Source organism: Schistocerca cancellata, chromosome 2 (genome assembly GCF_023864275.1).
Source record: "Schistocerca cancellata isolate TAMUIC-IGC-003103 chromosome 2, iqSchCanc2.1, whole genome shotgun sequence".
Lineage (NCBI taxonomy): Eukaryota > Metazoa > Arthropoda > Insecta > Orthoptera > Acrididae > Schistocerca > Schistocerca cancellata.
This window is the reverse complement of record NC_064627.1, coordinates 328548084-328569776: the sequence shown is the minus strand read 5'-3', so window position 1 is coordinate 328569776 and position 21693 is coordinate 328548084. Positions and strand designations below refer to the sequence as shown.

General features: G+C 42.3%; 1 protein-coding gene across 2 annotated transcripts in view; it reads left to right on the top strand.

Moving 5' to 3' along the window:
* Window positions 1–21693, top strand: part of LOC126145420 (glutathione S-transferase 1-like) — a 79662-nt gene that overhangs the window by 33735 nt on the left and 24234 nt on the right. For both annotated transcript variants that reach the window (XM_049915557.1, XM_049915556.1), the window contains exons 2-4: window positions 17067–17218; window positions 17748–17806; window positions 19221–19359. In XM_049915557.1, coding sequence (XP_049771514.1) covers window positions 17075–17218; window positions 17748–17806; window positions 19221–19359 — 342 coding nt within the window. In that variant the 5' untranslated portion in view covers window positions 17067–17074. The remainder of the gene's footprint in view (window positions 1–17066; window positions 17219–17747; window positions 17807–19220; window positions 19360–21693) is intronic.

The window sequence follows — 21693 nt, the reverse complement described above, 5'->3', positions numbered from 1 at the left end:
CAGACTAGAAATTGCTTTGGCGGCATTAGCGTGGAATTCAGTTCCTCTTGAGACAAACAGCTTCCTGCAATGTAGACGCTTGTAGCATTACATCATTTATATTGTCGTTCAAAACCCGGAACAATCTGGCTACAGTTAGTCCCTGGCCCAGCGTATGCAGTTAATCTTTTACCCTTTCAACATCACTATTTACAGTCAGCGTGAAGCTTTGTGCATATTGGTGAACTCTCTTGTTAACTCTCGTGCCATCCTCGTATTATTCAGTTCCGCCTGTTCTACGTTTGCCAATTGCTGGTATGTGATTCCACCTTGGTCTTAGTAGCGTCTGCTACCGTTTTCGCCTGCTCCACCATGTTGTTCAAAGTTTGAATATTCTCTTTGTCTGATGTTCGGAACACTGGTTTCAACAGTTTTCCGTCTGCATTTACCCATCCTCTCCTTTTCAAATCTAGCGCTTTCGGGTTAGATCAATCACCTGTTTCCTTCGCTTCCCGTAAGAGATTTGTAATCCATTGTATTCTTCCTGAACTTCCGCCAGAATTCTCTTTCTCTGAGGTTCTTCCTACAGTTTCATAACACTGTCTTCCAACCTGTGCACCTCTTTTCTCATTTTGCGATCACTGAAATTCAATCTGAGAGGCCATCGATGATTTGTTAACAGGATTGTTGGTTGTCTTGGGAACACCACTCCAGGTTGGTGCTTAAATCCAACCACTACTCCTCTCTGAATGTTGCGCAGAATTAGTAAGGTTACCAAATTCTTCCTAGCAGCATGTTCTGTCACGCCACCTGAAAGAAAGGAATTTCTCATCAATTCCACTCCCCCATTTGAAATACCCGAGTGCACAAGGAAAACACTAGGGTTTAATATAATAATACCATCTCCTAACGTAACCAGTACAAAGTAAGAAACCCCCAAAACATGGTAGTACAAACCCCAATGGTTCAGACATAACAAGTCTAGAATACAAATTTAGACAAAAGAAACTAAACACTGTGTACCTATCACTCGATTTTGGTGCATACTGCGAGCTGTGTTTTATGTACCGGCTTCTTTACCTCATAGACACTTTTTTCTGCACCACATGTGGTGACAGAATCTGCAGCAAAGCTTGTACTGTTCTGCTGAAGGGTTTGCCTCGACTGATACGCGAAATAGATGTTTTCGTTGGAAGGTGCAATTTCAGTCACCTAATCACTTCGTATGGATCCTAATGCCCTTCAATGTGTAATGGTTTGTCACTATAATCCACTGGCCCTCTTGATCCAGAGGAAGTTTCCCGGTACATTCCTCTCTCCATTGCTGACGTCAGAGTGCCTCCATATTTACACGTTTTACCTTCTGCCAATCCTCTCTTAACCATATTGAAGATACGTGTTCCAGTAATTTTGATGATTATTTATGTAGTAACAAAACATTTTAGAAATTATACGATGAACCTTACCGGTACATTCGCTTGATTGTAAGTGGAAAAGGTTAATGCAAAGTTTTCGGATATGAAGCAGGCGAGAGAACTTCTTCAACAGATCTGATGTGAAATTTGTACCCTGGTCTGTAATTACAGTATCAGGAACGCTTCATGTTAATATCCAATCGTTAACCATAGCGTTTTCAGTGGTCCGGATTCGCTACCATTGCTACGAACCGGGAAAGTCGTCTATCATTGTTAGAATATATTTATTGTCCGGTGAAGTCCTTTTAAATAGTCAAAGAATATCCAAATTGAACATATGAAAGGTTTCAGCTCTTCTGGCAGTCCTCGCAATGGAATACGCCTTTAACTAAGATCAGCACTTTGTGAACATAGCCCACAATCTTTCATATGCAGTTCAACACCTTCATTTCTTCGCAAAAGCTTCTCAGCTACGTGCATATCCTTTGTTTTGCATCCACCATGACCAGCTAACCTATGGCCATGTGCCTGTTGTAAAAATTCATTTCTAAGAGATGCGAAAACTGCCATGCGTGGTCCACATTTTGTGTTTCTGCATAGCAAGCTGTGCTCCATCTCAAACTGTAGCTGCAACCTAAATACCCGACAGTCTACGTCTGCCGCTTGTGCTTTCTGACACCCTGACAAGTTTTTACCTACTGCTTTCCGAGCTCCCATTTTCCTGCTTAGTGCGTCTGTGTCTGTGTGCGTTTCCTGAGGTCTATGCAACACTTCATAATTAAACTCGCTTAGTTTCAGTACCATCCATGTCAACCTACTGGCAGGTCATTTAATCGCACATAAGGGAAGCACAGTCCGAAACTACCTTAAACATTAATCTGTGTAAATAACACCGACAATAGGTAACACCATAAATAACACCTAGAAATTCTTATCTGTTGTGGAATAGTTACTGTCTACCTTTGTTCAACTGCCTAGATACATGAGCCACTGGACATTCCCCGTTACCCACAATTTTACTGAAAACACAACCAAGTGCGATATTGCTCCCATCGGTTGATCGAATGAATCCTTGCTTGGAGTAAGGAAATACGAACGTTGTTACAATTGTCTCCATCTTCTTCCATATCTTTTGAAAATACATTTATGTTACTGAGCCGTGCTTCGGCTCACGTTTGTGCCGTTGACAGGTTGGTGTCGTGTATTCGGATTGTGACCTTTCGTTTCCTTAGTGCGTTCACTGGCGCCACTAAGTTTACTCGTCTTGTCTGTCCGTTAGTGGCAGCAGAAGCGCTTGTCGATAGCAAGTACTGTGGTACTGTCTTTGGAGCGGCCTCCAGTATTTCCGGGTCGTCGTGTGTGAGGAGTTGGCTTACGACGGATGGAGTAGTGAGGTCCGCACAGCGCCAGTACTGGCCGGGACAGATGGCGATACATGCACTGCCCGGTGGAAGATGTGGTCACGAGAGTGCACGACCACGTCGAGGTCCGGATTCAGAGAGTTTAAGATCAGTGGATCGTTATATTCGAGTAGTGCAACCTTCACTTGTTTGTGTGTGTCCGTCCGTGGAAGTGATCTCATGGCGATAAGCTGTCAATCGACGCTTCATACTGGCGCCTTTCCCTTGACTGACTTGAACGGTGACGACCGCTGGTTGGTCGTTCGGTCGGTCGTCTCATCGGACGACGTGTCTTCTCACCGCTTCTGGGCTCTGTGTGTTTGTGTCGACTTGTGGTTCGTGCTTGTTGTTGCACAGTGAGTTGTTGGTGGCATTATTTCCGCAGGTCCGTGTGTATCTAGTGTGTTTCAATGTGCAGTTATTTTAACGCTCTCCGCGTACTGCATTTGTGGAGTGGTTCCTTCTGCCTTTTGGTGTTTTAAAAGCCGGATTCTGCAGACGCAGTGCTGTCTGTCACTTCGCCCTCGCCTGAATTATTCCATCGTTGTACTGGTAATCAGATGTTACGTGGATTTGCTAAGAGGGTTCGTCGGCGTTTAAACTGTCCCTAGTTTGAGTTGCAATCCTGTTACATGAGCATAACGCTTGGCTGCCTGTCTCACCACTTACGCAGCTGTACGGACATTTCTCATATCGATCCTTGGAGCACTGTCTATGGATTACTCCCCTTTTTTATTTGGTCTGATTGTGTCAATTGTTTAAAACTGATATTTTGTTTAAATTATTCCTATTGCTTGTGGCCTTCAGCCGACAAATAATTTTGAATTCTCTCTTAATAAGGCCTTCATCCGTCAGTGTAGCAAGTGTTGCAGTCAATTTTTTTTTTAAATAATTGTTTCAAAAAATTATTTCCTTCAATAAAGTGTATGTGTTTATTGTGCAACCAACAGTAACTGATTAGGTCCCGTCCACACCTTTTCCTGCTTTCCCTAAGTGCCTCGTCTCAGTCATCAAGACAGACCTTACATTTTGTAGGTTTTAATTCCCAAAAGTACTAAATCCAATAGCCTCTGGAATGTAGGCGTTGCATTCTTCATTCAAGACAGCATGCTGCAACACTTGTAATGAACACATGGTGTGGTAATGGCTGCCTTCGGCCGGTCTCCTGAAAATGTTTCAAGCTGGTTGTAGCCACTCTCTTGAGAACTATCTATATTGAGCCTAGCTGTCTGCCGGCCGTCGTGGCCGTGCGGTTCTAGGCGCTGCAGTCTGGAGCCGAGCGACCGCTACGGTCGCAGGTTCGAATCCTGCCTCGGACATGGATGTGTGTGATGTCCTTAGGTTAGTTAGGTTTAATTAGTTCTAAGTTCTAGGCGACTGATGACCTCAGATATTAAGTCGCATAGTGCTCAGAGCCATTTAGCCATTTAGCCTAGCTGTCTAGTATTTCCGTAGTACAAGAGATGGAGTATGCATCTGCGACAGTCCTTGCATTGAGGTATCAATAATCCCTACAGAACCTGTATTTCCTGGTACCATTAGCTGGTTTTTTGGGCCCAGTGACAATGTTCACGTCCCAGAGACTGTCACCAATTCCACTGATTCCATCAGCTAACTGCTGTTTGATGAATTCCTTTATCAGTGGTAGTAAATGCTCTGGGACACCGTATGGCACTGCTTCTCGTTGATATCCTATTTTGCGTTATAGGCGTGACTGGTAACGGGCATTTCGGACTGAACAGTTTTGTGAATCTAACGAATAAAGCTTCCATTTCTTCCCTATCTTTCCCTCGCAAGAGTTTAGTTTTCCAAACGGGAATGCAGTCAGGTAATATTTACAGCAACTGCCGATATTTCGTGGGGAATACACCCCGCCATTTTCAAGGCACAAACTGCAACTGACAGGTTGTGCCTTGGCGATGTACGGGCAATTTTAAAACCTCGGTTCTTGGTATAATTCAAGAATCAGGAAAGATAACACACACACACACACACACACACAGACACACACACACACACATACACACACACACACACACACACACACACACACACACACACACAGACACACACTGAATATTAGTGCCACCAGAGATGACCAAAGTCTGATGTGTCTTTAGTGAAAGACTACGAACTAGCAGGTGAGGTAACATTGACTCTGTCCCTATGTTATTTTGACGACAGAAGGAGCAGGATTCCAAGCAGACTTTAAACAAAAGCCTCCAGCCCTGTTTACAAGATTTCTCGCTAATTTAATCTCAACAGCCTCTTTAAAACTGTCCCAGTAGTTGGACGTGCATGCTAAAATCTCGGTATTGTTATATAACATAGGGTGACCAGTATCCAAACAAAGTCGGGCAATAGCAGATCTACTTGGCTGCTGTAATCGTGTGTGCCGTTTATTCTCAGTACATGGGTCCTCCACCGTGCTGATACTCTGACCAATATATGCCAAGGAACGCGATATACACCCTCCTTACGCAAACCAAGATCATCCTTAACAGAATCCAAAAGCACTCTAATTTTAGATGGAGCTCGGAATACACGTTTCACATCGTATTTCCGTAAAATACGACCGATCTTGTTGGAAGTGGTTCCTACGTAGGGCAAAAAGGCAGTAGATTTTGGTGTCGATTCAGTATTATCATCAATCACCCGATGCACAGTTGGTCGATAGCGCAACTCACGTTCAATCTGTCTTTCACTATAACCATTTTGACAAAGCGTAGCTTGAAGATGGGACAGCTCAGCTGGCAAAGTCTCAGTGCAGGAAACGACATGTGCTCTGTGTACCAAGGTACGAAGTTACCCTTCACGCTGAGCCAGATAGTGGCAACTATTAGCCTGTAAATACCAGGCGGTGTACGTTTCCTGTAAACTAAATGTCCCAATGCTCCATGAACCTTCCTCCTAATCGAAACGTCAAGGAAGGGAAGGCAACCATCCTCTTTCACCTCCATAGTAAAACGAATGTTCGGGTGCATGGAGTTCAGATGATCTAAAAAGGCATTCAGATTCGCCCTACCATGAGGCCAAACAACAAAAGCGTCATCAACATATCTGAAGAAAGAGGCAGGTTTCAAAGGCACAGACTCCAAAGCACGTTCCTCGGAGTCTTCTATAAACAAATTTGTGATCACAGGAAACAACAGACTACCCACCACAACTACATCTGTTTGCTAGTAATACTGGTCACTGAATAAAAAGTAATCGGATGTCAACACATGCCGAAAGAGATTAGTTAAATCAGCACCAAACCTAACCTCAATTAACCGCAACGAATCAGACAGAGGAACACGACTGGAGAGAGGGAGAGAGACCACATCAAAACTTACTGAAATATCTGAGTTATTCAACGTATTCCCTCCAAACGGCTTAAGAAATTAGCTGAGTTCTTGATACGATGTTCGCTTGTGGACTCAACAGAGAAGCAAGATGCTTGAATATACGATATGTCGGAGTTCCGATATTACTCGCAATAGGACGGAAAGGAACCCCTTCCTTGTGTACCTTTGGAAAGCCATATAACCTAGGGGGAACAGCAGTATAGGTGTTAAAGCACTTGATAGTGTCCTGCGACAAACCACTTTTCTTCAGGAGGCTGTTGGTCTTTGTCTCAACACTTTTAGTGGAGTCAGATCGATTCTGCGATACGCTGAGTCAGATTATAAACGTTGCATGTTTTGTACATAATCCTGAAAATGGTAGGGTGTACTCCCGCCGAAATATCGGCGGTCACTGTATATATTACCTGGCTGGGATCCTGTAAGTTGTTTGATAATTTATACGCCAGGAGAAACTCAGGTCTCAAAAGTGTTTAACTTTCTAACACAGAGCACAATGGCTAATGGCATATTTGTGGTTATTGGTGTGTGAAACTATGATACCACTGCATGTGGTACATAGTGGCATATTACACATATTAGCAAAGGCGGGACCAGTTGGGGGGGTGGGGTGGGGGGAGAGGGGGCAGAGTTGAATGAGCGTTATTTGTTTAAAACATTTTTAATTTAAATGGGGTATGAAATCATTGTTATTACAAACGCAAATCACTGCACGAGGGTAATTACGGTGCTCAGCCAGTCTTAATTAGTCGCGGAGCAGCAAGCCTTTGTCCTCTGGATAAACGAGCACGAACAGCGAGGTCTGTATAACGATACCTGCCGCAGGCCACATGTCTTCCGATTGCGGCACATCTCCTATGCAAGAACATTTGTCATGGTTACGCTGTTTTCCATACTCTTCCAGTGAGCTCCAAACAGAGACCTTTCGTACCGAGTACCTCGCAGCCAAAACAGACCGCCAACTGTCTCTTTCAACGGCAAACGCTAGAAATCTCTCTCTGCCCTGTGCCCCAGCCTGCTATGTCTGAGCCAACCAAAGCCTTTCTCCCAAAAACTCGACCACAGGGCGAGATTGGCCAACAAGCTTTGCTCAGTTGGGGTAGGACTTCTGACATGGCAAAATGTACTCTCTGGATTTTCCCTTGTCATGGATGCAACAAGATGAGTTGGGCGGACAGCCTGAAGACGCACCAAAGGCCTATGAAACACGGAGCTAGCTCTCTCGATACTGCACCTTCCTGCTTCGCTCTCCAATGCTCTCAACAAAAACAGTATCGCCTTCCTTAAATTTATCAAGTTCGCGCCTGCGGTTATACAACTCCAACTCTGTTATGGGCTCTTTCAGCGTTCCTCTTTGCCCTTCGCCAATTATCCCGATGAAGATAACGTGTTTTTCTTCTGGGAATAAATCCGCAGTGTCCCACCAGTTGGCAAGCTGGGTTAACAGGGTGGTCGAAAGGCAAAGAAGCGGAGGTGGCCTAATGGGGCTCATACTTTGCGGTTATAAAAGCAAAACTCAACCATAACCACAATTATTTGTTTTCTGCCTCCACATGGAAGGTGATCAACGATGTCTTTGCGTTTACATTAAACATTTCAACAACAGAAGGTTGAGGGTAATATGGTGTAGCTGTCACATCGGTGACACCATGGCAAAAGCAGAAACAAAATTCCTGAGAAGCAAAGGTAGAAGCATTGTCACTGACCAACACCTTTGGTGGACCGGGCAGCGAAAATATTTCAATTAGATGTTTGACACTGATTTAGGTAGTCACCTCCCTAATAGAACATAGCCAAACAAACGTACTGAAAGCATCAATGGCCCCATAAATGTATCTGTACCTGGCCTGAGTGCATGGTAACGGACCCAAATAACCAATGAAAATTCTTTCCATGGGCCTGTTGGGAGGACTGCAGCAGCCCCTTTCGTCTGCTTGAACTGAGCTTTGCTAAGTTACAGGCCTGTCACTGGTCGACTAACCATCTAATATCAATGTACAGAGACTGATAAGTTACAACTTCTCTGACCTTGTGTATGGTCTTGTATATGCCAAGGTGTCCTCCTAAAAGGAACTCAAGGTGCTAATGTCAGCAACTGCTCCAGAACTGACAACCAGCCTGATTTAATGGAGTGCGGTAGTGGTAGTGGGGCGACTTAGCAACTGGATGAGAACTGTACTGAGTTGGAATGTCTCTCAGAATTTTTGAATAATGAGATGATAAAGATAACAACAGTGGAAATGAGTAACATTATGTGGCGTCAATGGTCGGTAGTAAACATAAATGAAACATACTTGTTTTTCTCTATTGTTTCACGTATGAGTGTAGTGAAGTTACCAAAAATAAATGACTGTTGGTCAAAGGGTGGATTTCTATATCCTTCATGGGTAAGCAGGATAATGAGTAGAGACATATTTTCTTCCATTTTGTTTATGTTGCACTTGAATGACAATAAGAAATTCGTAAAGCTAAGTCAGCCAGGACATGATCCACTGAACAAAATAAGATACTCTTTCAGTTCTTTTGTCATATGTTCCTTCAGCTGCAGAAGAGGATTTAGAGTTTACGTAAAAAACAAACCACATAAATACGGAATCAGTCTTTCTGTACTGTGTGACTCAACAAGTTATGCTTTGAATTGTGAAATCTGCACTTGTAAACCAAACAGTGGAGATAGCTCTGCCTTGTCTATATCACACTACATTTACACGGATAGGTCGTACACAGGCCCAGCTGTGTTGGACTATCTGTTGCAGAATAAAACTTTAGGTGTAGGTACTGTAATGCAAATCAGTAAGGGTGTACCTAATGAAATGAAGACTGTGAAGCTTAGGAATGGGGAAATTATGTTTTGGAGGAAGAAATATTTACTTGCAGAAAAACGGAAGTGAACCAGGTATGTGTACTGTTTTCCAACCAGATACCGAGCAAATTGAACTCTAACTAGTACCAGAAGCAAAGAACGACAAGTAGACAGACGTAAACCAGATGTTGTGATAGACTAAGCAAGCGTAAAACGGAGTAGACAGCTTATTGTCGGAAGACACTGAAATAGTGGAAGAAGATTTTCTGTCACTTTTGTTTTTTAAGAGTAGTGAATAGTTGGATTGTGTACAAACAACAGAAAAGACAACATTTCCGGCGTGCTTCATAAAGACCTTATGTAAACACCTAGCTAGTCATGGTGGTGTGGAATGGGTTCAGGATTCAAAAGATGGACGAAGTGCAGACAGAGTGTCTGGCAGACACTTTCCAGAGAAGATCCCAGCTACAGCATGTAACCAAAATGCAACAAAGTTGTGTCAAGTTTCTGCAGACGACAAAAGAAACTAGGAAGAAAGTAAGAAAAGAAACAAGATTGTATTTTAAGCAGGGTGATGTGGATCTATGTGTACCAGACTGTTTATGCTTGATTTCAAGCTTAAACAGTCTGGTACACACACACACACACACACACACATACACACACACACACACTAAACCATAAAAAATGCACGGAAGTATGTTTTTTAACACAAACCTACGTGTTTTTTAAATGGAACCCCGTTAGTTTTGTTAGCGCATCTGAACATATAAACAAATACGTAATCAGTGCCGTTTGTTGCATTGTAAAATGTTAATTACATCCGGAGATATTGTAACCTAAAGTTGACGCTTGAGTACCACTCCTCCACTGTTCGATCGTGTGTATCGGAGAGCACCGAATTACGTAGGGATCCAAAGGGAACGGTGATGGATCTTAGGTACAGAAGAGACTGGAACAGCACATTACGTCCACATGCTAACACCTTTTTATTGGTCTGTTTCACCTTCACACATGTACATTACCATGAGGGGTGAGGTACACGTACACACGTGGTTTTCGTTTTCAGTTACGGAGTGGAATAGAATGTGTCCCGACATGTCAGGCCAATAGATGTTCAATGTGGTGGCCATCATTTGCTGCACACAATTGCAATCTCTGGCGTAATGAATGTCGTACACGCCGCAGTAGATCTGGTGTAATGTCGCCGCAGGCTGCCACAATACGTTGTTTTATATCCTGTGGGGTTGTAGGCACATCACGGTACACGTTCTCCTTTAACGTACCCCACAGAAAGAAGTCCGGAGGTGTAAGATCAGGAGAACGGGCTGACCAATTTATGCGTCCTCCTCGTCCTATGAAACGCCGGTCGAACATCCTGTCAAGGGTCAGCCTAGTGTTAATTGCGGAATGTGCAGGTGCACCATCATGCTGATACCACATACGTCGACGCGTTTCCAGTGGGACATTTTCGAGCAACGTTGGCAGATCATTCTGTAGAAACGCGATGTATGTTGCAGCTGTTTGGGCCCCTGCAATGAAGTGAGGACCAATGAGGTGGTCGCCAATGATTCCGCACCATACATTTACAGTCCACGGTCGCTGTCGCTCTACCTGTCTGAGCCAGCGAGGATTGTCCACGGACCAGTACTGCATGTTCCGTAGATTCACTGGCCCGTGGTTTGTGAAACCCGCTTCATCGCTAAACAGGTAGAACTCCAACGCATTCTCTGTTAATGCCCATTGACAGAATTGCACTCGATGATTAAAGTCATCACCATTTAATTGCTGATGTAACGACACATGAAACGGGTGGAAGCGGTGACGATGCAGTATGCGCATGACACTACTTTGACTCAGTCCACCGGCTCTCGCAATGTCCCGTGTACTCATGTGTGGATTCATGGCAACAGCAGCTACAACACCAACTGCACCCGCTTCTCCTGTGACGGGCCTATTACGGGCCCGTTTGCGTGCTACGACCATACGTATTGCATACAGTTGGCGGTAGAAGTTTTGCAATGTGCGGCAGGTTGGATGCTCTCTGTCCGGGTACCGTTCTGCATATACCCTGCAGGCTTCAGCTGCATTTCGTCGACACTCGCCATAGATGAGTATCATATCCGCCTTTTCAGAGTTCGAATACACCATGGTCACAGTTCCTACAACACTACACTATCACAGAAGTCTGGTAACACGGTGTACTATAGTTGGTCTGCGTGCGGAGACGAATGCAGAATAACAATAGCAGCAAGCGCTACATGCGGACACTGCAACTAGACCAAACCACAACAGTGCACTACAGCCACACTCGTAAACACGGTCGTCATAGTAAACATGTCCCTGCAGATGCTGCTCGCCGACCGTGGACGTGTTTGTTACAACACGCAACTGAACGTTGGAGGTTTCAAGCGTCAACTTTAGGTTACAATATCTCCGGATGTAATTAACATTTTACAATGCAACAAACGGCACTCATTACGTATTTGTTTATATGTTCAGATGTGCTAACAAAACTAACGTGGTTCCATTTAAAAAAAGTAGGTTTGTGTTAAAAAACATACTTCCGTGCATTTTTGTAAGGTTTGTATTAAACAATTACACTAGCCCCTCTCCTCACGTTCGGTCTGTGGAATCGGTTCGTCAGTATTTGATGTGGTTTACGAAATATATCAAGCGATAACGTCAGGTGACTTACCCTGTATACGTCACACTTTCAATACAGACTTGTACATTCTTATTCACCATCACTGCCACACCATTTCTTCCAAACCTGTTATTCCCAATCCAGGACAGTTTTCTTCCCCCACTCAGATTATTCCCACCTTTTCCCTTCCACTTCGTTTCGCTTAATCTCAAAATATCTAACTTTCTCTCTGTTAGTACATCTGTCATTTCTTCCATTTTTCCATTGAGGGTTAATATATTAAGGGTGCCAATATTAAGATTATTTTTTGTCCATTGGGTTTCATCTTATTGTGCTAATGAATAGCATTAGGTCTCCCATCATTCGCACCAGTACTTGAAGAAGCAGTGGGGTCAAATCCTGAGTGGTTCGTTCCGAGGATCGCCTGTTTTTTGAAAGCAATGTATGAAAACTTTCCTAATGACTTGCTATGCCTAACGCAAAAAAGTATTTTTCTGTTGGGGTTGTCTGCCTTAGCCTTTTGAGTTTCTCCTCCAAGACAAGGCAGTGGTTCCCTTCTCATTTAATCCCCAGATATAAGGGTTGCCTCATCTGCCAGCTACGCCATTCCGAAGTCTTTCTTCTCCGCCGTCGGTGCCATTCAAGTCTTCACCCGTAACCCTGGGCATGGGTGCCGTGTTATACTCCACGGGATTGGGTCCCTGCCTGAACTCAGCCCTCCTATCACTCCAGCCTACTGAAGTGTAGGATGCCCACCCTCGCGACGTGGATGCGCCAGACAGGAATCATACCAGTGGAAGAATAGGAAAGGGGACAATACCTCCCCGGAGCTGGGTTAATGATTGTTAATGATTGTGTATGGTGCCACAATCAAAGGGTATTTTTTCTAAAATTTTTAAGGCCGAATGTTATATATATATATATATATATATATATATATATATATATATATATGCAAGGTGAGTCACCTAACGTTACCGCTGGATATATTTCGTAAACCACATCAAATACTGACGAATCGATTCCACAGACCGAACGTGAGGAGAGGGGCTAGTGCAATTGTTTAATACAAACCATACAAAAATGCACGGAAGTGTGTTTTTTAAAATGGAACCCCGTTATTTTTGTTAGCACATCTGAACATATAAACAAATACGTAATCAGTGCCGTTTGTTGCATTGTAAAATGTTAATTACATCCGGAGATATTGTAACCTAAAGTTGACGCTTGAGTACCACTCCTCCGCTGTTCGATCGTGTGTATCGGAGAGCACTGTAACATGCATAGCTTTTCTACAGAATGATCTGCCAACGTTGCTCGAAAATGTCCCACTGGAAACGCGTCGACGTATGTGGTATCAGCATGATGGTGCACCTGCACATTCCGCAATTAACACTAGGCTGACCCTTGACAGGATGTTCGACGGGCGTTTCATAGGACGAGGAGGACGCATAAATTAGTCAGCCCGTTCTCCTGATCTTACACCTCTGGACTTCTTTCTGTGGGGTACGTTAAAGGAGAATGTGTACCGTGATGTGCCTACAACCCCAGAGGATATGAAACAACGCATTGTGGCAGCCTGCGGCGACATTACACCAGATGTACTGCGGCGTGTACGACATTCATTACGCCAGAGATTGCAATTGTGTGCAGGAAATGATGGCCACCACATTGAACATCTATTGGCCTGACATGTCGGGACACACTCTATTCCACTCCGTAACTGAAAACGGAAACCACGTGTGTATGTGTACCTTACCCCTCATGGTACTGTACACGTGCGAAGGTGAAAAAGACCAATAAAAAGGTGTTAGCATGTGGACGTAATGTGCTGTTCCAGTCTCTTCTGTACCTAAGGTCCTTCACCATTCCCGTTGGATCCCTACGTAATTCGGTGCTCTCCGATACACACGATCGAACAGCGGAGGAGTGGTACTCAAGCGTCAAATTTAGATTACAATATCTCCGGATGTAATTAACATTTTACAATGCAACAAACGGCACTGATTACGTATTTGTTTATATGTTTAGATGTGCTAACAAAACTAACGTGGTTCCATTTAAAAACACGTAGGTTTGTGTTAAAAAACATACTTCCGTACATTTTTTTATGGTTTGTATTAACCAATTACACTAGCCCCTCTCCTCACGTTCGGTCTGTGGAATCGGTTCGTCAGTATTTGATGTGGTTTACGAAATATATCAAGCGGTAACGTTAGGTGACTCACCCTGTATACGAGACAGGATCATAATCATAAACCTGAGATTCCAAAAAGAAACACAAAAATTATCCATATTGATGCACCTCAAGTGGGGTGTAGCGAAGAAGAGAAGATGGACTTTGAAAATGAGTTAGAGAACCATGTAGAGAGTGCTAATATAGTGATGGGAGATTTTGATACACAGGTAGGCAAAGACAGGAAGGTATTTGAGCAAGTGTTGGGATGTTTTGGGTATGGAGGCAGAAATGAAGAAGGGGAAAGACCCCTTGATTTGTGTCAGAGGAATGAAATGAAAATAGAAAACAGCTGGTTTATGAAGAGAGAAGAACTAAGAGTGTAATTGATTATATTCTAGTAGATAGGGAATAGGAGAGAAAGTAACAAATGTGAAGGTAATTCCAAGTGTGAGAGCAGCGGGAAACCATAGATTACTGGTGGGACATTGGAAAATGAATCAGTGTGTGAAAAACAGAAAACACAAGAACGTGATGAGGATACGGGGTTGTAAACTGGAGGAGAGTGAAAGTGCTGAGAGAGACAGAGAATTAATCACACAAAAATTTCCAGAAGAAGTTTACTGCAATGTAGAAAAAGACACTTTAGTCGAAGGAGCACAAAAAGTATGTTCTAGATGTTGTGTTTCCATCCATCAACTACCAACTGACTGGAGAACCATTTAAAACAGAACGTCCAAAGATATGAGTCAGCGAATTCGCCAGGTGAATAGCCGACATCCCTCAAACCTCCACTCAGAGGGATGGACATACAAAAACTTGATGTCGAGGATGGCTGCTGGTGTGTAGACATGGTTCTTCCATGGCGGCGGTAGCCGACGTGAACAGCTACTAATTGTAGTGGTTCGCTGGAAGTGAATTCAGGCTGGTCGAGTGGAGGTGCGCTGGTGAGGATTTGTGTCACGCCGAAGACATCAATGAGAAAGCATTAAATTAACATCCATTTTTTGTTAAGAATCTCCTCCTGAATGCGCCCTTGAAACAACCGTCCCGTGTTCACGTCGCAGAAACTCGCTGAATGGTGCGTCAGCGCCTGTCTTGGAATCTGCAGTCTTAGCCCCTGGTGTTGCCTGCGGTCATTTCGGCTGCCCCGTGCAAGGTGGAATGGCGACCAGTGTAATTCCACAGTCTCGAGTGACTGTGGGCGTCTGCCAAATGCTCAGTCGCTTTCGTTGACCGTTGTTGCACTTAGGCTTGTTCCCAGAAATCCGCTTACCTCCGATTACTGTGGTCATTATGTTAAGAAGGCGGAAGACCCAACAGCGACATGGAGGAAAGCCTGAGAGGCCGTCCCAGAATACAGCCAGTAACGCAGTACACACACTGCCGAAGAGGCGTGGCCCCAGGTGCTCTTCTCCCAAGTCGAACTGCTTGTAACAGTACAGAATAGTTCTGTCGGATAGTTTAGTTCATCAGCCTTGGAAGATCTGCGTGGCCCTCATCTTCAGTCGTGGTGGGCATGAATGGCATGAATGGCTCCCAGATTTGAAGTTCCCCCAGCCCCCACTCCTCTAATCCCAGACATCTGCAGACTGGTGGAAGTAGTCTCCAAATTGGACACACTGTTGTATGTTAATAGGTCATCCTTCAACTAACGGAGTTGGCCTTCCGTTGGTATCAGTGACGCAGACAGGAAGGGCAATGCTGTATAGTGGTTGACAATGTGGTTCTCCCATACGGGTAACGAAATGTACTCCAGTTTTACAAGCCTGTCAGCTCGCTCTCCTGGAATAATGTTTAATTTGAAAGCTACAGAGTGTTATTTTATGGAAAGTTTGCAACCTGGATGGTGATCGTGCATAGAATCTATGTGTAGTGACGCCAAGCAGCCCTGTTAACAACACTGTTCTGACTTCTTTGTAATGATATCATGATGCTGATTCGGGTGTTGCTGGAGGTCTCTCTCGCAGTCTGTGGAAATGTGCTGCTTGATTGTGTTACTGTGCCCAAGAAAGTTTACACTTGTTACGCAGCCATTGCATACCGGGCAGGCGGGGTACGCCTGGATGTCATTCCAGACAGCTCAAAAATTTTATTCGTCTGTCTAATACTATTTTGTTGTGCAACCATATTGGCTACAAAAGTAGTAGGTATGACTGGCAGTTGTCAGTGATATAAACAAAGCCACTTAAAATCAACATGAAACGTACATTAACTACTGTTAAGCCACCACCTACAGAATGTTGACGTTCTATAGATGCGTTAAACTTCTTAATATATCAAATATATCATGCAATACGTTTTTTGTCATCGTATTTGTGACTGGTGTGAGTAACAGTCCTGTATTCCAGTTCTAATATTCCAATCCCTATTTACAATACATATTAGTGAACATACGCAGGCATTTTGTTTTTGGAAATTGAATCCGACTACAGATACAAACAACGTACAACTTAAAATAAGAGCTCATTTATATCTTACCTGCAGAGAGTTCCTTATCAGTATCATTCTGACCTATTGTCTATTTCCTTAAGCCATTTACATGAGTTCCATTGTCTGAAAACATTAGTTTTTAATATCTGCAAATGAGGGAGGGGTGATGCTCAGTTAAGGGAAAACAATAGAACCACTAACATTTCGTTGCCACATCATCTGAGAAAAAAACGATGTGATAGCCATCCGTGTAAAAAAGATGGGATGAAAACTTTTCAGGATAGAAGGGACAGTAGGTCGAATCCTTATTATCAGTGACGATGATGATGATGATGATGGTGATGGTGGTGGTGTTGATGAGTTCTAGCTTTTCACAGATGCTTCTCGGTTGATGATTTGTTGCTGTGATCACAATGTTAATTTTTGTCGCAATATTTCCGCTGCTGGACCATCTTGAATACATTGGCATATTTTCTGATTGGATTTACAACATTTCACGTCAAATGTGTATCCCATTGTCTTGTTACATGTTGTTATTAATGAAGCATATTTCCTTAATTTATTGTTGTTATGAACTGCCTTTGACTGTAGTGATAATCCGGAGAATGTTAATCTCAGTTATCAGTCACAAAAACCAATTACAATTTGAGTTTGTTGCAGCAGAAATTAGCTAACTCGTTTCAACTCACCCGCAGCAGCATAAGAAGTGTTGGAACGCAACTATCGTTGAGTTTTGATACCGATTACACTGTTGTCCACCATTTACAATAACCACTGAAATAAACTGACGTTTGCAAAATGTATTTGTACTCGCTTTGAGATCTTGTTCACGAGTTATTAACATTGTAAATCACCACTTTACTTTACAGATCCGAAGATGTCACCCATAATTCTGTACAACCACGACGCCAGTCCTCCATGTTGCCTTGTTCGTCTAGTAGCTGGTGTGATTGGAGTAGATATCAAAAAGGTGGATGTAAGGGACATCGAAAATGGAATGAAAAATCCTGAAATACTTAAGGTAATCCATCAATTTTTGGCCATATTAACTTCAGTCAGACTCGAATAGTTAAAAAAGCAGTATTCTGCCCCAAATTTGATGTAGCGCTGCAAAACATTGTTGTTCTCTTATGACTAAAAGTTATCAGAATAATTGTTCATTAGCACTAAGATAATTTTTTTCATCAACATTGTATGAAGTACAATCTTTTATTACGTTTGAAGTACTGAAAAATAAAATGTAATATCGATTAAAAGTTTCCATTAATCTCTACAATACATATGAAAAAACATGTGCTTTCTAAGCAGACTTAGAATCTGAAGCATGTATACCGAAATTTCTGGCGTCATGTTCTAGGTTACATACCTATGGTTTGCTTTTCCGGAATTATATTTTAAATGGAAGTATTGCACTAGTCTACCTCACTTGTATACACCATCATTTTTATTTGTTTACTTTTGGAAAATCAAAGAATCGATGCAAATAAGAGAAAGTGTACACAATTAATGTTTCTTTGTTAAAAGGATGCCGTTGTTTCTTTTTGTTGCAGAAAAACCCACAGCACACTGTTCCTACAATAGACGACAATGGTTTAGTCATTGCTGAGAGGTTGGTAGTGATACTACGTGTTGGCACATGAGTAGAGAAAAAATTTTTGTCATCATCATTTATTAGACATTTTACGTCTGTACTCATAATGGAATAAAGTAATTGATGCTAGAAAGTTGTTCCACAACTTGTGACATATTAAACTGCTGTCTCCTTAAATCAGTTCGAGTACGGTTGTACAGTATTCATTTAGGGTTCATGATACTGTTGAAATGAGCTTCGATTATCATACCAATTTAATACGAAATAATGGTTATTATATGAGCTGATGAGACATTAAACACGGAAATTTTTCGTGTTACCTCGCTCCTTCCGAGGAAATCTGTACAGTTACCAAAGATTAAGTTGAGTGACTTCTCAATGCAGTCTGTTAGAGAAGACCAAAACATAAGACGGATTTTATATCGTAGGATGAGTGAAATTAAAGCTGCAAACCAATTGTAACACTAAAAGTTGTCGTTGACAGGCGTTAAATACGTAAGCACGCTGCGAAGAGTATGTCGGATATGGCACCATCATTTAGATAAACAAACGCTGGCAAGTAACAGTACAGAAACCCGTACAGTAACTTGCTTCAGGAGTGCGCAGCGTCCTGTTGTTAGGTTCCTGCGTAAGGTTCTTACGTAGGAAACGGGTGAAATATTTTGAAATTCATAGCGTAAATAAGGTCGAGGATGTTAATGCCCTCATCTTCTCAGCAGCATGTCTACGGATTCATTCGGAAGTTCAAAAACGATGTGAGTCTCTGATTGGTACTCTTCGTCTGGGTACTAGGATGTCATGTTTTGGACACACAAAACTTTCCAGCTGCTGAAAGGCATCATAATGGAAAACTGTTGAGAGTCAATGGATAACGTTGCAATATTTGTAGATATTAGTCTTGTTTCAACATGCTACGGTGGGCACCAAACGAAATGGATTTCTGTGTGCAGATATTCTGTTTCAACTTAAAGCGCGACTTCATGAGCTCCATGCGATTGTGAAGATAATAAAGCACTCCAAGTTAGAATCTATTTTACATCCCTTGCAGTTACTGCAAGTAGTATTTCCATGCCCATATGGCTGAAAATCCGCTATTGATAAGTAGGTGCTCCAAGCGAATTCCTTTATACAGGAATTTAGATTCTTTGTAAATGTCGGCGAACTTGCTTTGAACCTGGAAGATAGTGTGTCAGAAAGAGGCACAACTTTGTTACAACTTTTTGCCACATATTTACAACAAAAAAGTATTTTTGAAAAATACTTTTTCCTTTGTACTCACCATTGTGATCAAGTGTGGAGCTGCGGCTATACTAGCATTAATTTCAGTAAATTAAACTGCTGCACCTTACAATAACTTTAAACTGCGATATAGTTAATAGTTTTATGTACTTGCAGTGTTCGGTATGTAACGTACATTTTTTTTATGGAACAGCCGTGCAATTGCGATGTACCTAGTTTCCAAATACGCCAAGACTGGTTCGCTGTATCCAGCTGACCTGCAGAAGCGTGTTCTCGTCGATCAGCGACTGTTCTTCGATCAAGATTTGTACAACAGAATATTGGCTGTGTGTGTAAGTATGAAATTCACAGTAATTTTGAAATTTTCTCCTTACATTTATTTAGGAGGTTGGTTGGTTGTTTGGGAGGGGACCAGACAGCGTGGTCATCGGTCTCATCGGATTAGGGAAGGATGGGGAAGGAAGTCGGCCGTGCCCTTTCAGAGGAACCATCCCGGCATTTGCCTGGAGTGATTTAGGGAAATCACGGAAAACCTAAATCAGGATGGCCGGACGCGGGATTGAACCGTCGTCCTTCCGAATGCGAGTCCAGTGTTATTTAGGAGGGAAAACAGCTGTTTGATAAGTAATCAACTCTCTTCCCAGTTAAATACATACATCGTCGTAGTGAAAGATTGACAGTGGCTGACAATTACTACTATAGATAGTATAGACGCTACAAAAATCTTGCCTTCCCAAGATGTGGCTCTTCAGTTCAGATGCTAGAAGGTTTCGCAGTTTATATGAAGCACCCGAAACAAAGAGAAGTCGTTTCTCATGCACAAGGTCGTTAGAAATGAAAGCTATGCTTTCATCCAGTAAAGTCCGCCCCGATAGTTGAGTGGTCAGCGTGGCGAATTGCCGTCCTACGGGCCCGGGTTCGATTCCCGGCTTGGTCGGGGATTTTCTCTGCTTAGGGTCTGCGTCTTGTGCTGTATTCATCATCATTTCATCTTTCATCCCCATCCAGCGTGCAGATCACCCAATGTGGCGTTGAATGCACCAAGGCGGCCGGACCTGCACCGCTAGGGGCCTTCCGGCCAATGACGCCAAACGCTCATTTCCATTTCATCCAGCAATGTTTGAGTAATTCCATACTTCAATCGTTCTGTTATTGGTCTTCAACTTCAGAGATTTTTGTTTTGGTGACCGTTGCAGTATACATTACAGTTTGTTAACCTAATCTATGATATAAAGACTTATGCAATACTGTTCAGGTTTTGCAAAAATTTGCGTTCTCTCTTCTTTCGAAACGATGCACTACCCTCATTCAAAAAACACGTAATCCAGAGATACAGTGAGCCTGCACTATTACACGTTTCTTAGTAATATTTCATATGTGTGTATTCTACAGCCTTTTACTCATATCACCTTTTAATACGCTATCCTTCTTCTAGCCTTAAAGTAACTAACTTGAAGAAAAATGTATATGTTGCATCCATTTCTTTGCCGTTAACAAACTTATTTTTTTGTAGTGTGTAAATAAAATACATCGTAATATATTTCAAATGACGTAAAGATTGAAGTGCAGAAAGTTTATACATTTATTATATCGTTACTTATCTGCATTCTTTTAGACAATGTTTCGAGACTCCGAATACAAGACAGCTGACAGAAATGACTGACAATTAGTTTGCTCTCTCTCTCTCTCTCTGTCTATCTGTCTCTCTCTCTCTCTCTCTAACTTGTTGCGGAAGCATTTTAATTCAGCAATCATTTTATGATTACGGGTTTCTAATTCTGCTCTATCTGAGATCTCAACCACAGCACACGTATTCAGTGATTTAACATTCAGACATTGTATGAATTTCTATTATTTTAATAATAATCGACAATACTTGGTTGCAAATTCTAAAGGAAACACAGAGACAGTAAAATATTTGGCTTTCACTAACAAAAACAAGCTTTAAAGAAGATTCCGATTACAACCTCGTTCGTACTTTCGTAACAGCCCGAATAATTTGTAGAGAGCGTTACTTAACTTTAGTAGTTCACCTACCTATATCCATCACAGTTTTAGTGCTCTCACTAATGGGAACATTATTTCACCTGCATCTGACTGTAAATACCCTCCCTTATTCATAACAGAATATTCAGGTCAACGCACACTGAATGTTGGTGACGAAGTTTTGATATGTATAGGCCTCTGAGGTGACATGAGAATATATGTATCTCTTGGGAAATCATCCTTTCACTATTGGACTAAGACTAGAAATGTCACCAAAGTTGCAGCCTTTTTGAAATATATTGTTTGCGGGTATGATTGGGCGTAAAATCCATTGATATAATATTTCCACAGCTGTTATAGTCAAATAATGGTTTACGAAAGTGGGTACTATTTTCCTCTGTTAGCCACAGACTTCCATCGAATTATTATTTCCCTGTGTCTTCTAAAATGTAATCCATTTTTTGTTTTCGTACATATTAGCAATATAACTTTTATTAGTGCGAAGTATTCTAAGCAAACTTTGAAGTTTAGACAAATGACACGCTAAAAGTTTCAATGACATTAATGAACGCTTAGCACGAAGGGCAGTGAACTGTCCAGGTATGGTCCACCGAATGACACGTCTATCTTTTTAATTTATGTATTGTACAAAGGTGAAAATAAAATCAACTGGAATTCCT